Raw genomic sequence first — 16,801 nt, 5'->3', positions numbered from 1 at the left:
CTAGAACTTAGAACTACTTAAACCTAACTAACCTAAGGACATCACACACATCCATGCCCGAGGCAGGATTCGAACCTACGACCGCAGCAGTCGCGCGGTTCCGGACTGCGCGCCTAGAACCGCGAGACCACCGCTAAGTTGATTTCAAGGTAGGTGTTGAAGGTCTGTAGAAAATAACACAGGTTATGCTTTTCATGGAATCAGATCGTGAAGATGAAGCTAAAAAATCTGATCCAGACGTAGGTTTAAGGTGCTGTTAAGTGCATATAACATTGCCACACATAAACTCATATCAATATTATGAGGCTATGAAGAATGACTACAGATAGCTGGCGTGAGATTGTGGTCAACTAAGGTTGTCAATCTTTCAGTGGGAGTATTGTAACCATCAGCTAGTGAAATCGTGAAGCATCAGTCAACCACCTATTTTCATTTTTGTTTACTGCTTCCATCCTGGAATTACCATCAGAAAGATGTTAGAAACATATTCTTCTTTTATCTAAAAAAGTCATGCCAACTACCAGAAGCATTCATCCTTTCTGCGGACTCAAAGCTTCCCAGTAGTTGGATGTAAAACAACTGCAACTGACTTTGGATGGTAAAATTCTTCAGTAAAGTATCTTAATATTTAGAAAACTGTTTTCTAAGTATTGTGTCTTTTTGGACTATTTACTGCCATGAAAATTCATGTATTACTATTCTGTACTAACAATAAATCTGTAAAACAGTGATGTCTGACTGTCTTTGAACATGCTAATCTCCAAAACTACAATATGAATTTTCACAGGATTTTTGCACGGTTTCTCCAAAACCACTAGACGGATTTTTGTGGAGTGTTCACCGGTAACTTCAGCATAGCTAGGTGCACTGTATTGGCTACATATTATCAAAATCAGATCATGGGGAAAAGGATATTCATACAGATTAAAACATGCATGTATGTATGTATGTTCCACATCTCTTCTGAAACCACTGGACTGCTTTCAACCAAATTTGGAACACATACAAGTATCATTTACTGTCTGGAAAGAACCACTGTGGGGGTAAAAACCACCTCCCTATCAAGAGCTTGGGAGTAGGAGTGAAAAAGGATAGGCCATGACACAGGAATGCCCAGACTTCATTGATTTGCAAAAACTTTACTCATAATTTCAAACCTTTATCAAACTTTACTCACTGACTCCCTCCTCAAAATGATGAAAGGAAAAAAGTTTATTGTTTATTATATTTTCGCTGTTCATTTTTGCAATAGGCATGACAATGTATTACTTGTTTACTGCTAACTGTATGTGTGACAGATTTTACAGATGCTGTTCACATCTACCATGGAATGCACCTGTGAAATTATATCATTGTACAATACATAGTTTAGGAGATATGAAGGAAGGAGGAGATGACATTAAATGTGTATTGTCTGCAAAGGTAAACAATAATTGTATTCTTTGTACATAACAGGAAAAAGTCTTAACAAGCAGAGTTCTATCTTCAGAACACAAATAATGCATTGATTCATTGAAAATAAATTAAGATATCATATTAGAGCAACAAAAGAGAAAAGACGAGTCATTTCTCATGTACAATTCAAACACTATCTTCATGGCTTGAATCAGATTATGTGCATAACCTAAAATAACTTAGAATTCTGCTGCAAAAATGTTACTGTACAAACATACAAATTTGCTGTTATTAACCCTTTAACTGCTCTGGACGTGTTAACGCATGCACCTTTGAACGTGCACCACCAGTCCTACCTGGTACCCTAAACGTGTCTATGCGTAGACACATTCAGAGTACCCGATAGAAGGCCTGGTGGTGTGCGTAAACATATTCCAGAGAAGTTAAAGGGTTAAATTACATTTATAATGCAATGGAAAATCTAAAAGTTTTTTATATTTAGCGGAACTATAAGTTATTATATTATAAATGTATATAATACAAAACAGCTTCAAATGTATCTACTCCATTGAAATGGTCCAGGACAGAAGGCACACTACATTTCATTACAAAGTACATTGTTATTGCCGTTCTTTTCTATTGCTGCACTGTAAACTACAATAAAGGTTGGGAGAATATTTATTTTAACATAATCATAAAAGAAATAGTTACAAAGTTGAGCACAAACCAAAAAAAGCTGATTTAAAAATTGAATTAATCAACTTTCTGTTTTTGTCATGCAGTATCACAAAATTTATTGTTAAATAAACTATTCAATCAGAATACAAAAAGGGGAAGGACACAACAGCATTCCACAGGCAAAAAAATTAATAGTATTGCACTTTAGAAAACTGCCATAGATTTGCATTTATACTGATCTATCAAATAAAGTTTAATTTCCATGTTAGTTGCCAATCCTGCTCTAATATTGCTTTATATTTCAAAAACATAAGTTTTTGAGTTCCTTCTTACATAATTTTATCAGTATTCCAATGTTTGTTGTATTAGCTACAATTAGACAAGATCCAAATCTGGATCCAGATACAGCAATAAGTCTAGGGAATCTATAGGTATAGAAATGCATCTAGTGGCCCAGATACCATATTTACTAGATATTCTGTTCATAAATTCAACTGCAGCAGAAACAGAAATTAATATTTACAAAACACGCCAGTCCTTTCACATCAGGACTTGATCAACTATTTCAGTTTTTTAAACTATTAGAACATAGCTCTCTTCACATATTTTTGCACAAGCAGATTCCTTCTTGTACTTACAAAAACTACATTTCAGTTTACATTATATGAATCATTAATTAATTTAATTAATTAAATCGTTGAGAAACACATACTCTGTATGTACAGCACCCCCTTTCAAATTAATGCATTGCAAGTACAATAAAAAGTAACACAATTGCAAATGGAGAGTTATTTTAACTGAAAAACCACTTTAGTGGCTCTGAATCTTCTGTTTCACTGTCACTGCACCCTCTAACACACACTGGTTATTTAAGATAAATCACTGTTCCAACCATTGATGAGTAATTATATGTGGTGACTTTCTACCTCAGATCTATGGCAATTGTATTATATATCTTAAATTTATCATCATGTAGGAGGCGGAGAAAGATGCCTCAGTGTTACATAAGGCTTAAATACATCTTCCATCACAGAACACAGAGTTCCATAAAATGTATGACTGTATAGACAACAGTTTACAAACAGATTCAAAAATGAAGAACCAATCAAAAATATGAGAAGAAGAGAGACTGCCAATGTACAAATTCTTCTCAGGTTCTTACATGACACAGCTTTTCTCAAAAACTTCTTCGTGTGTTGAAGTGATTCAGAATGAAATGTGCTGCAATATACAAAAAGCTAAGATTTTTATTTGAACAGAAACTATAAATAATCTTCTCAATAAATTATGAAGATAAAAAGGTCAAACAAATAACTATCAATATGTATAAACAGGGTGTTACAAAAAGGTATGGCCAAACTTTCAGGAAACATTCCTCACACACAAAGAAAGAAAATATGTTATGTGGACATGTGTCCGGAAATGCTTACTTTCCATGTTAGAGTTCATTTTATTACTTCTCTTCAAATCACATTAATCACGGAATGGAAACACACAGCAACAGAACATACCAGTGTGACTTCAAACACTTTGTTACAGGAAATGTTCAAAATGTCCTCCGTTAGCGAGGATACATGCATCCACCCTCCGTCCCATGGAATCCCTGATGCAGCCCTGGAGAATGGCGTATTGTATCACAGCCGTCCACAATACGAGCACGAAGAGTCTCTACATTTGGTACCGGGGTTGCGTAGACAAGAGCTTTCAAATGCCTCCATAAATGAAAGTCAAGAGGGTTGAGGTCAGGAGAGCGTGGAGGCCATGGAATTGGTCCGCCTCCACCAATCCATCAGTCACCGAATCTGTTGTTGAGAAGCGTACGAACACTTTGACTGAAATGTGCAGGAGCTCCATCGTGCATGAACCACATGCTGTGTTGTACTTGTAAAGGCACATGTTCTAGCAGCACAGGTAGAGTACCCCGTATGAAATCATGGCGCTGAATCGAGGAAGTACAGTACATACTGACGAAACTAAAATGAGCTCTAACATGGAAATTAAGTGTTTCTGGACACATGTCCACATAACATCTTTTCCTTAATTGTGTGTGAGGAATGTTTCCTGAAAGTTTGGCCATACCTTTTTGTAACACCCTGAATATAGGATGGCTTTCTAACACTGATGGCATTTAAATAAGGAAAATGAACATCACTTTCAACACAATTTTTTCTTGTAGTTCTGCAATGTCAATATGTATGTTATTCCATATGATGCTTGATTTTAAATATTCCATTAACTACCAACATACACCCCTCCCCCACTCTCTTCTCACTACACAGTCTCCTACCAGTGAAAAAAATGGCATTTTCAAACAATCACACTTCGGAATTCAAAAAGTCTTCGATACTGAAAAAGCAATTTATATATTCACTGAGCACGTGACAAAAATTTAAAATGATAAAATATCATCCATAGGCATCTCATGTGACTCATCCAAATGGCATCAATAACAACATTTTGTTAAGTATGTTATATGAAAATTATACACCGAACAGATGTTTCACAATCTTTCTGACATCTTATTTAAGAAACAAGTTTCTGAAAACTACACTGCTAAAAAGAAAAACAGTCATTACTATTTTGGAGTTAAGGTAGGAGCCAGCTATAGAATGGAAAAAAAATACAGCTGACACCTCTCTCTATTCTATTTAAAGCTTCGGAACAGATCTTAAGATCAGTTAATGAAGTAATCGTATCAGAACAAGATGATTTCATACTTGGAAGATTATGTTGCAGGCATATTCTCAATCTAATCTAGCCTTATAGAAGATAGATATGGAAGGAAACAAAACACAGGAATCACTTTCATTTCTTTCACTGGCAAATCAGGATATACATCTGAAGAAACAGAGCCAAAATGTTCAACTCTCTGGACCATCTCTCTGTGTACTATGGCCAAAATGATTTGAACCAAACTCGAGCAAGACCCAAGTTTTTGCCTTGATCTCAGAAACAGAGAAGATGAAAGAAAACTTCAAGAGGGATGGTGTTAATAAAAGCTTCACGAGAACAATACTGTAAAATGTCTAGAGATCAATTTTTCAGATCTCTAATCTTCAAATAACACTGTCTGAACACAAAGATGAAAATATGTGGTAAAATATCATCCACAAGCTTACAAGCACAACTCGGAGTGAATCAAGGGGCTGCCAACAGTCTCTCCTCAATGACCGTTCAGTGAATGTTGCTGCATGTGAGCCTCCACAACAGGCACCTGGTTCATGAACCCATGCTAACTGCTGTTCATCAGCAACGAAGGCTGGAATTCGCATGCCAGTACCGCAACTGGACATTCACTGAGTCGTAATAGGTGGCTTTCTCAGATGAATCACATTTTATGTTCCATTGGACAAGTGATGTTGGCATGTATGGCATGAAACATCTGAAAGCAAATACTCTGCAACAACTGTTGGAAGGGTCCAGGTCAGAGGAAGGAGCATTGTGGTCTGGGGAATGTTTTCGTAGTTCTCCCTAGGTGATCTTGTCATTCTGGAAGGCAGAATGGATCAATACAAGTATTCATATGTCCTTGGGGACTGCGTTCACCCCTACACGCAGTTTGTTCTTCCTCAGCATGACAACTTCTACCAGTAGGACAATGCAACCTGTCACACAGCTTGCAGTGTGTGTGTGTGTGTGTGTGTGTGTGTGTGTGTGTGTGTGTGTGTGTGTAGTTCAATGAGCACCATGATGACTTTACCATACTCCCCTGGCCACCAAATCCCTTGAATTTAAACTAAATCGAGAACCTGTGGTACCACCTCAATCGCGCCATTTGTGCCATGGATCCTAAAGCAAGAAACTTAGTGCGGCTGAGCTTGGTGCTGCAGCTGTCATGACTCCAACCCTCGTCTGTGCCTTACAGGACCTCACTGACTCTCTTCCTGCAAGTGTTGCAGCTGTCTGCATTGCAAAATATGGTCATTCAGGCTTTTGACAAGTGATCACATTAATGTAACTGAAGAGTGTATGACTGTAGTACCAGGTAACACTACATTCTGACAGAGAAAATGTCAACCAACTCTGAAACAGCCAACACCACCAGAAAAGCTCTCAACATATTGATTACAAAGGTCTGAATCTGCAAGGCTAACTTTTTTACATGTGTTAACTTTGTGGGGATGACAAAATACATGTCAGTTATTGCTATGCTTATAACGTTGTTTTAGGACCAACCTAGGAAATATTACCAATATTACCATATTTTTTGGGTCAAACCCAGGACACATTTTTGAAATTACTTAGAAGTCTTTACAGTTTTCTGAAATATTAAACTTCATTCAGTTCTATTTTTTTACTAGACATGACTTTTTTTCAGAAATGTTTTGTTTGTTTTAGTTACATAATAAAATCACAACAAGAAAGTTCTGAATCAATTTTAACATTTAGGAGATATTTAGAAGTATAAACTGAAAGTCTACACCTTTCTACATACCAAATGTTCCCCATAACTGAAAAAAATCTCTTTTGAAACAGATGTCCCAGGTAAGAAATAGCAAACTCAACCATTTTAGAAATGTTATAAAAGGAAATATAACTGTTTTGAAACACCTTAAAAATTGCTTTGCATTTATTTTCAATATTATGTGGTGTTTTTTCAGAATTTGAACCACAACCTATTCTTTTCTTTTGATGTATCTTGTTCAATAATGTACATTCATGAAATAGGTTGCAGGAGTGGGAAAACAGACAAAATAAATAAACAGTTACACTTAGTGCAGCAGTCGGTGGCAAAGACGTTAATTATTTGAGTACTGTTTATTTTTAGCCTTTGTTCTATGGAGTTAAAAGTTCAGTTATTGGTTATTCACTTTTACGTTTCACAAGAAACAGAAATAAAGTTTATGTTCTCGCACGTGCGTATAAGAAGTTATTAATTAATATGATGTTATGTAGTGACCATAAAGTGGCGACTCCAGGCTCAGAAGAACTCACACAGCAAGAAACAAATAAGCTACATGACACAAATTCGCCAACGCATACGACAGCGACAAATGACAGAAGTCCTACAACACATTTAGTAGAGCTACAGAGTATGTTGCACTGTCAGATACAAGACTTGTGGAATGAAATTGTGTGGCATGCAAACATTTCAATGGAATTAATTAATGATTTGTGCACGAAAGGCTCCGTAATCCACTGTCAGATACAAGACTTGTGGAATGAAATTGCGTGGCATGCAAACTTTTCACTGGAATTAATTAATGATTTGTGCACGAAAGGCTCCGCAATCAATGAAACTATAAGAAATGGTGATTAATCTAGAGGGCATATGAAGATGCACATGCCTCAGTTCCTTCCCGCTAAACTGAAACTCTAGTTTTCGATGTTAGAGTTGCTGTTCACTTATAATAAAGTAACAAATGACCAAGAAAAGTTCATTATAGCAAGCAGCAGTCTGGATTCCAGAGCAGTGGCATTGTACAAAACGAAATTAAGCATCCCAGCATTATACAACTCTAAAGAAGATTTTGATAAGTAGGCTTAATAAACCGTTAGATGAATGGATACACCTTGCACACAGTGAGTGACGAGGTGAAAGATCCCCCCCTCAGAATTTTTGCGGCAGTTATGGAGGATGGTGACAGAGGCAGACTTTTCGGATGCTACGCTCCAGTACATTTGGACATCACAGCTTCCCGTGGCACTAAAAGAGTGGTGGCTATGAAGGATGGGTGTGATGTGACCACTGTTCTCCAGCTGTCTGACAAGAGTTTATGCAACAATGGAGAAAGCAAGTGCACCGCACATCACAGAAGCAGTGACGAAGTCGGAAGAGGCACAATTTCAGACATTAAAGAAACAACTAAATGTGTTACAGAGACATATCGAGGGTTGGAAGACCACCAGTTCTGAGGGTCCTGTAGTGCACTTGAACATTGGACAGAAGAAACATGAACAACTATGCCGGTATCACAAACAGTTCAGTGAATGAGCTGCTGGGTATAATCTACCCTGCAGTTATGCACACCCATGTAAATAACACGTAGACTGTAAGCACAGGCACTTCCTTTTTGCCTTTATCACAATGACTCTATGTATAAGATGTGGAGACTTCGTGTTATTATCTGCTTGACACTGAGTCCAATGTAAGCACCTGGCCAGTAGAGAGAAATATCTCAGTCAAGAACAGTTCGTTTGTTCATCTCATGACAGCAAATAAACAGCCAACAACGAAGTATGGCAGCTGCAGCAAGGAAGTGAATTTAGGTTTTTATAACACTATCCCTGGATGTCTGTAATAGCGGATGTGATGGAACCAATCTTAGGGGTGAATTTTCTGTATGCATACAGTAGGACCATTGACATTCAGTTGGCTCAACTCAAGAAAGGAGAAGAAACGACAACTGGGCTTCTAGGAAAAGAGATGGTGGCTTGATACAAGTGACAGAGATAGACTTGCACGAAAAAAGAGTGATACGAAGATCTGATAGTGCATGGTTCTTACCTTTTTTAAAAAAAAACAACACGGGTGTTGGAGACCCTGGGGTGATTACAAAGAATTGAATGCCCCTACGATACCCAATCAATATCCTGTGCTCAATATTCATGATTTTACAAATGTACTATAGTCCACTTCACATAGGATGGCACTTCCATGTGTAGAGATGAAGCGATAGGCAAGCATGGAGGGGATTAGATCTGGGCATATGTAATGGCAGAGAGTGGGCTAATAAAGGCCGCGTTGCCGAACAGTGTTGCTGCTGTCATACCCCTATGGTATATGTTCAAATCTACGAAAAATGTGTGAATGTGTGTGTGTGTGTGTGTGTGTGTGTGTGTGTGTGTGAGACTGTAGTCAAATGTAAAATGTAAATTACTGTGAGTAAAAAAGAATTACTGGTAACAAAGACTAGTGCAAAACACTTCCATGAAAATTGTCTGTATGCTGTCATATTTTTCGCTGTCAACGAGCACTACAAGTATGAACTAACTTATTTGACATTACAGTGACAGACAGCATTTATGGTCCACTGAACAGGCAAATAACCAACCATTTTCTACAAATTATTCTAGGGAATGCTGACCGATAAAGTCAAAAACCATCAATACTTCGACATTTAATTTGTACTATCATTTTAAGGTGTTTCCAATTCCCACCTTGAAAATCATAGAGGTTTATATGTTGCAATATTGTAGTTCTCAACTAATTCATCCAGCCACATTCTCACGAGTAGTTAAGGCATACAACACGCTGGACGAAGCTTAACTTCTCCTTGGGCAATATGTGGAACAATACAGTCTATATTCTTCACAATATACACATTTCTAATCAATAAAGGCTAGGAAGTTCCCATGTACCATGTATGCAATTAAAATATGGACAAACAGATTTTTTAAACTTCGAGTCTGTAAAACCAAGAAATATCATTACTTTAATTTGGAACAAACTCAACAGCATGATAGAATTGTTACTGCTAACCGAGTCTGTGTCTGAACCATCTGATGATAGGTTCAAGGTTCATATCCATCTTCACCTCCCTATCAAAATCTTCTTTCTGAAGCTTTTCAGCTTCCTGCAAACGGTGTGCCCATGCTGAAAGGGGATGTTGTCTATTGCTTCACACAAAAGCGAAACAGTGTTTGTTATGTTGAATGTTTTGTCCCCCCCCCTCTCCACACATATCTTTTAATCTGTGCCAAAATTAATTCTGACAGATTATAATGAAAATGATATGCAAGTAAATGTAAAACTTTGCGACTACATTCACATGCACGAAAGTCAAATCTGTACGTTCTGTCACAAGACTTGTTAAAATTAACAAGCTGTAAAGTTTGGCACAAGTCTGGTGGTATATTTTATTTAAACCAGAGCACGATATCCGATTTCCTGGTTTCTGTACTTAGTGTTTTCTCTGTAACAGGTGAATGATAACTGGCATAGTAATTACAATGACCGACTTCGAAGTACAGTATGGCAAGAATTTTTCAGTGAACCACTTGAAACTGACAGTGTTCATTTCCGATTTTTGCTATTGTTTTTATGCCTACATTTCAGTTTACTGTCAGGAACAAAGCCAGAAGAAGAGCCGAGATACAGAATAATTATGTGAGAACCTATTCCTATGGGAACTTTAAAACCACCAGTACCATCACTCGTTTCCCAGCAAGTATTCATGGAATGATTCTGACACACCTACGATTCATCAGGGTAATACATTTTGAACTACTTCCTCCTGTTGTATTGTACATCTTTATAAGGGATGAGGTTCGTTCTCCACTTATGTCACCTCTTTCAATCAAAAAACACTCTTATTAACATATTTGAAATCAAAGTCTTTTAAAATTATTTGCATTGATGATGTGCTACCTCTGAAACCAATTTTTTTCTTGCAATATTGTAACAAGTTTTTGTGATGTCGGGTATTCACTACTTATATACACTTCAAACATGGAGCGCTTTAAAATATCATTGTCAAAACCCTCCATTTGCTTACTGGTTATTGGGAGCTCCAATGTTAGGCGGGTGATGGAGCCCCTTAGGGAAATAGCGGAAAGGTCGAGGAAGAAGGCCAGTGTTCACTCTGTCTGCTTGCCAGGGGGTCTCATCAGAGATGTGGAGGAGGCCCTGGCGGTGGCGATAGAAAGCACTGGGTGCACCCGACTGCAAATTGTTGCTCATGTCGGCACCAATGACTCCTGCCGTCTGGGTTCAGAGGTCATCCTCAGTTCGTACAGGCAGTTGGCGGAATTGGTGAAGGCAGAAAGCCTCGCTCGCTGGGTGGAATCTGAGCTAACTACACTCCTGGAAATTGAAATAAGAACACCGTGAATTCATTGTCCCAGGAAGGGGAAACTTTATTGCCACATTCCTGGGGTCAGATACATCACATGATCACACTGACAGAACCACAGGCACATAGACACAGGCAACAGAGCTTGCACAATGTCAGCACTAGTACAGTGTATATCCACCTTTCGCAGCAATGCAGGCTGCTATTCTCCCATGGAGACGATCGTAGAGATGCTGGATGTAGTCCTGTGGAACAGCTTGCCATGCCATTTCCACCTGGCGCCTCAGTTGGACCAGCGTTCGTGCTGGACGTGCAGACCGCGTGAGACGACGCTTCATCCATTCCCAAACATGCTCAATGGGGGGCAGATCCGGAGATCTTGCTGGCCAGGGTAGTTGACTTACACCTTCTAGAGCACGTTGGGTGGCACGGGATACATGCGGACGTGCATTGTCCTGTTGGAACAGCAAGTTCCCTTGCCGGTCTAGGAATGGTAGAACGATGGGTTCGATGACGGTTTGGATGTACCGTGCACTATTCAGTGTCCCCTCGACGATCACCAGTGGTGTACGGCCAGTGTAGGAGATCGCTCCCCACACCATGATGCCGGGTGTTGGCCCTGTGTGCCTCGGTCGTATGCAGTCCTGATTGTGGCGCTCACCTGCACGGCGCCAAACACGCATACGACCATCATTGGCACCAAGGCAGAAGCGACTCTCATCGCTGAAGACGACACGTCCCCATTCGTCCCTCCATTCACGCCTGTCGCGACACCACTGGAGGCCGGCTGCACGATGTTGGGGCGTGAGCGGAAGACGGCCTAACGGTGTGCGGGACCATAGCCCAGCTTCATGGAGACGGTTGCGAATGGTCCTCGCCGATACCCCAGGAGCAACAGTGTCCCTAATTTGCTGGGAAGTGGCGGTGCGGTCCCCTACGGCACTGCGTAGGATCCTACGGTCTTGGCGTGCATCCGTGCGTCGCTGCGGTCCGGTCCCAGGTCGACGGGCACGTGCACCTTCCGCCGACCACTGGCGACAACATCGCTGTTCTGTGGAGACCTCACGCCCCACGTGTTGAGCAATTCGGCGGTACGTCCACCCGGCCTCCCGCATGCCCACTATACGCCCTCACTCAAAGTCCGTCAACTGCACATACGGTTCACGTCCACGCTGTCGCGGCATGCTACCAGTGTTAAAGACTGCGATGGAGCTCCGTATGCCATGGCAAACTGGCTGACACTGACGGCGGCGGTGCACAAATGCTGCGCAGCTAGCGCCATTCGACGGCCAACACCGCGGTTCCTGGTGTGTCCGCTGTGCCGTGCGTGTGATCATTGCTTGTATAGCCCTCTCGCAGTGTCCGGAGCAAGTGTGGTGGGTCTGACACACCGGTGTCAATGTGTTCTTTTTTCCATTTCCAGGAGTGTATTTGCAGTATCGTTCCCAGAACTGATCACGGTCCTCTGGTTTGGAGCCGACTAGAAGGCTAAAAACCAGAGGCTCAGACGATTCTGCGGAGATCTGGGGTGCAAATTTCTCGACCTCCTATATCGGGTGGAGAAATGTAGGGTCCCCCTGAATAGGTCAGGCGTGCACTACATGCCGGAAGTGGCTACAAGGGTAGCGGAGGACGTGTGGAGTGCACATGTGGGTTTTTTAGGCTAGAGAATTCCCTCCCTAGGCCCGACAAGACGCCATCCTGAGACGCGGCAAGGTAGGAGTAGGCAAAATGCAACAGGTAATAACAATATTAATGTGCTAATAGTAAACTGCAGGAGCATCTATAGAAAGGTCCCAGAACTGCTCTCATTAATAAACGGTCACAATGACCATATAGTACTAGGGACAGAAAGTTGGCTGAAACCAGACGTAAACAGTAATGAAATCCTAAACTCAGATTGGAATGTACACCACAGAGACAGGTTGGCCAGTGAAGGGGGAGGTGTGTTTCTAGTGATAAGAAGTGCAATAGTATCGAAGGAAATTGACGGAGATCCGAAATGTGAAATAATTTGGGTGAAGGTCAGGGTTAAAACAGGCTCAGACATGGTAATTGGATGTCTCTATAGGCCCCCTGGCTCAGCAGCTGTTGTGGCTGAGCACCTGAAGGATAGTTTGGAAAATATTTCAAGTAGATTTCCCCACCATGTTATAGTTCTGGGTGGAGATTTTAATTTGCCGGATATAGACCGGGAAACTCAAACGTTCGTAACGGGTGGCAGGGACAAAGAATCCAGTGAAATTTTTTTAAGTGCTTTATCTGAAAACTACCTTGAGCAGTTAAACAGAGGACCGACTCGTGGCGATAACATATTAGACCTTCTGGTGACAAACAGACCCGAACTATTTGAAACAGTTAACGCAGAACAGGGAATCAGCGATCATAAAGCGGTTACTGCATCGATGATTTCAGCCGTAAATAGAAATATTAAAAAAGGTAGGAAGATTTTTATGTTTAGCAAAAGTGACAAAAAGCAGATTACAGAGTACCTGATGGCTCAACACAAAAGTTTTGTCTCAAGTACAGATAGTGTTGAGGATCAGTGGACAAAGTTCAAAAGCATCATACAATATGTGTTAGATGAGTATGTGCCAAGCAAGATCGTAAGAGATAGAAAAGAGCCACCATGGTACAACAACCGAGTTGGAAAACTGCTGCGGAAGCAAAGGGAACTACACAGCAAACATAAACATAGCCAAAGCCTTGCAGACAAACAAAAATTATGCGAAGCGAAATGTAGTGTGAGGAGGGCTAAGCGAGGAGCATTCAATGAATTCGAAAGTACAGTTCTATGTACTGACTTGGTAGAAAATCCTAAGAAATTTTGGTCTTATGTCAAAGCGGTAGGTGGATCAAAACAAAATGTCCAGACACTCTGTGACCAAAATGGTACTGAAACAGAGGATGACAGACTAAAGGCCAAAATACTAAATGTCTTTTTCCAAAGCTGTTTCACAGAGGAAGATTGCACTGTTGTTCCTTCTCTAGATTGTCGCACAGATGACAAAATGGTAGATATTGAAATAGCTGACAGAGGGATAGAGATATAATTAAAATCACTCAAAAGAGGAAAGGCCGCTGGACCTGATGGGATACGAGTTCGATTTTACACAGAGTACGCGAAGGAACTTGCCGCCCTTCTTGCAGCGGTATACCTAGGTCTCTAGAAGAGCGTAGCGTTCCAAAGGATTGGAAAAGGGCACAGGTATCCCCGTTTTCAAGAAGTGACGTCGAACAGATGTGCAGAACTATAGACCTATATCTCTAACGACGATCAGTTGTAGAATTTTGGAACACGTATTATGTTTGAGTATAATGACTTTTCTGGAGACTAGAAATCTACTCTGTAGGAATCAGCATGGCTCTCGAAAAAGACGGTCATGTGAAACCCAGCTTGCACTATTCGTCCACGAGACTCAGAGGGCCATAGACACGGGTTCACAGGTAGATGCCGTGTTTCTTGACTTCCACAAGGTGTTCGATACAGTTTCCCACAGTCGTTTAATAAACAAAGTAAGAGCATATGGACTATCAGACCAATTATGTGATTGGATTGAAGAGTTCCTAGATAACAGAACGCAGCATGTCATTCTCAATGGAGAGAAGTCTTCCGAAGTAAGAGTGATCTAAATGATTAATGGAAAATCTCATATAAGATGTGAAACAAATACTAACAAAGAGATAGAGGGGCTGGCCAGTACTTACCTCAGCTCAGTACAGCCGATAGATACACATAAAACAGAACTGAAAATTTACATTCCTAGCTTTTGGAACTTTGTTCCTTCATCAGGGAGGAGAGAGGGGAAAAAAGGGAAGAAGGGAAAGTGGATTCAGTTACAGGGTAGCAAGGATGGAGGCATGATTGTCAGAGGGAAGCCAAAGATATTCTACTGTAAGTACTGTGCCAGCTTCAAACCAAAGAGGATGCATACAGAAGTAAAGAGGTATATAGTATAAAGATAAACACAACTATGTAGGATGATAAGATGCGTGAATGGCTAAAGAGGAAAGGGAAAGAGGAGAAGACTGAAGAGTGAATGGGAGTGAGGTTGTTTAACGGAGGTTCAGTCCAGGGGGATGGCGGGATGAAAGGATGTGTTGGAGTGCAAGTTCCCATCTCCGCAGTTCAGAGGGACTGGTGTTGGGTGGGAGAAGCCAAATGGCACATACGGTGTAGCAGGTTCCTAGGTCCCTAGAATTATGCTGGAGGGCATGCTCCGCTACTGGGTATTGGGCATCTCCTTGGCGGACAGTTCGTCTGTGTCCGTTCATGCGCTCAGCCAGTTTGGTTGTTGTCATGCCGATGTAAAAGGCTGTGCAGTGCAGGCATGTCAGTTGATAAATGACATGTGTAGTTTCACACGTAGCCCTGCCTTGAATTGTGTATGTTTTACCAGTAGCGGGGCTGGAGTAGGTGGTTGTGGGCGGATGCATGGGGCAGGTTTTGCAGCGGGATCGGTTACAGGGGTAGGAACCGCTGGGTAGAGAAGGTAGTCTGGGAATATTGTAGGGTTTAACAAGGATGTTACGGAGGTTAGGGGGGCGACGAAAGGCCACTCTGGGTGGTGTGGGGAGAATTTTGTCAAGGGATGATCTCATTTCAGGGGTTGACTTGAGAAAGTCATATCCCTGGCGGAGTAATTTGTTGATGTTTTCGAGGCCAGGATAATATTGAGTGACAAGGGGGATACTTCTGTGTGGTCTGGGGGTAGGAACATTGTTGTTGGACGGGGAGGAATGTATTGCTCGGGAAATCTGTTTGTGGACAAGGTCTGCAGGATAGTTGCAGGAGAGGAAAGCACTGGTCAGGTTATTGGTGTAGTTGTTGAGGGATTCGTCACTGGAGCAGATACGTTTGCCACGAATACCTAGGCTGTAGGGAAGGGAGCGTTTGATGTGGAAAGGATGGCAGCTATCAAAGTGAAGGTACTGTTGTTTGTTTGTGGGTTTGATATGGACATAGGTGTGGATGTGAGCTTCAACAAGATGAAGGTCAACATCCAGGAAGGTGGCTTGGGTTTTGGAGAAGGACCAAGTGAAATTCAGATTCGAAAAGGAGTTGAGGTTATGGAGGAAATTAAGGAGTGTTTCTTCACCATGAGTCCAGACCACAAAGATGTCATCTATAAACCTATACCAGGCCAGGGGAAGCAGCTGTTGGGTCTTCAGGAAAGCCTCCTCCATGCGGCCCATGAAGAGGTTGGCATAGGAGGGAGCCATCCTGGTTCCCATGGCCGTTCCCCTGATTTGTCTGTAGGTCTGGCCTTCAAAAGTGAAGTAATTATGGGTGAGGATGAAGTTGGTAAGTGTGATAAGGAACGAGGTTTTTGGAAGATCTTCGGGTGGGCGTTGGGAGAGGTAGTGCTCAAGGGCAGAGAGACCATGGGTATGTGGGATGTTTGTGTAAAGGGATGTAGCATCTATGGTGACAAGAAAGGTTTCAGGTGGGAGAGGAGTGGGAATGGATTTGAGGCATTCTAGGAAGTGGTTTGTGTCTTTGATGTAGGATGGGAGTCTGCAGGTGATAGGTTGTAGGTGCTGGTCTACCAGAGCTGAGATACGTTCGGTTGGGGATTTGAAGCCTGCTACAATAGGACGGCCAGGATGGTTCTCTTTGTGGATTTTGGGTAATAGGTAGAAGGTAGGGGTACGTGGCTCAGGTGGAGTGAGTAAGTCTATGGAAGCCGTTGTGAGGCCTTGTGAGGGACCTTGGATTTTTAGGATTTTTTGCAGCTCAGTCTGGATGGAGGGAATGGGATCCTGGGTAACAGCTTTGTAGGTTGAGGTGTCAGAGAGTTGACACAGTCCTTCTGCCACATACTCCACACGGTCAAGTACGACAGTTGTGGAGCCTTTATCCGCCGGGAGGATGACAATAGAGTGGTCTATTTTCAGCTCTTTAATGGCACGGGATTCAGCTGGGGTGATGTTGGGGGTTGTCGGGATGTTCTTCAAGAAGGACTGGGAGGCAACACTGGATGTGAGGAATT

At 41.5% G+C, this 16,801-nt stretch overlaps 1 protein-coding gene across 1 annotated transcript in view; it reads right to left on the bottom strand.

The window, feature by feature from the left end:
• Positions 1-1,471: 1,471 nt before the first annotated feature.
• The window catches only part of LOC124777198, a 303,378-nt gene continuing 288,048 nt past the window's right edge, over positions 1,472-16,801 (bottom strand). The window contains exon 23 of the mRNA XM_047252513.1: positions 1,472-3,294. Coding sequence (XP_047108469.1) covers positions 3,042-3,294 — 253 coding nt within the window. The 3' untranslated portion in view covers positions 1,472-3,041. The remainder of the gene's footprint in view (positions 3,295-16,801) is intronic.

Source organism: Schistocerca piceifrons, chromosome 2, assembly GCF_021461385.2.
Source record: "Schistocerca piceifrons isolate TAMUIC-IGC-003096 chromosome 2, iqSchPice1.1, whole genome shotgun sequence".
Classification (NCBI taxonomy): domain Eukaryota; kingdom Metazoa; phylum Arthropoda; class Insecta; order Orthoptera; family Acrididae; genus Schistocerca; species Schistocerca piceifrons.
The sequence above is the reverse complement of the archived record's forward strand: the minus strand, read 5'-3'. Positions and strand labels throughout refer to the sequence as shown.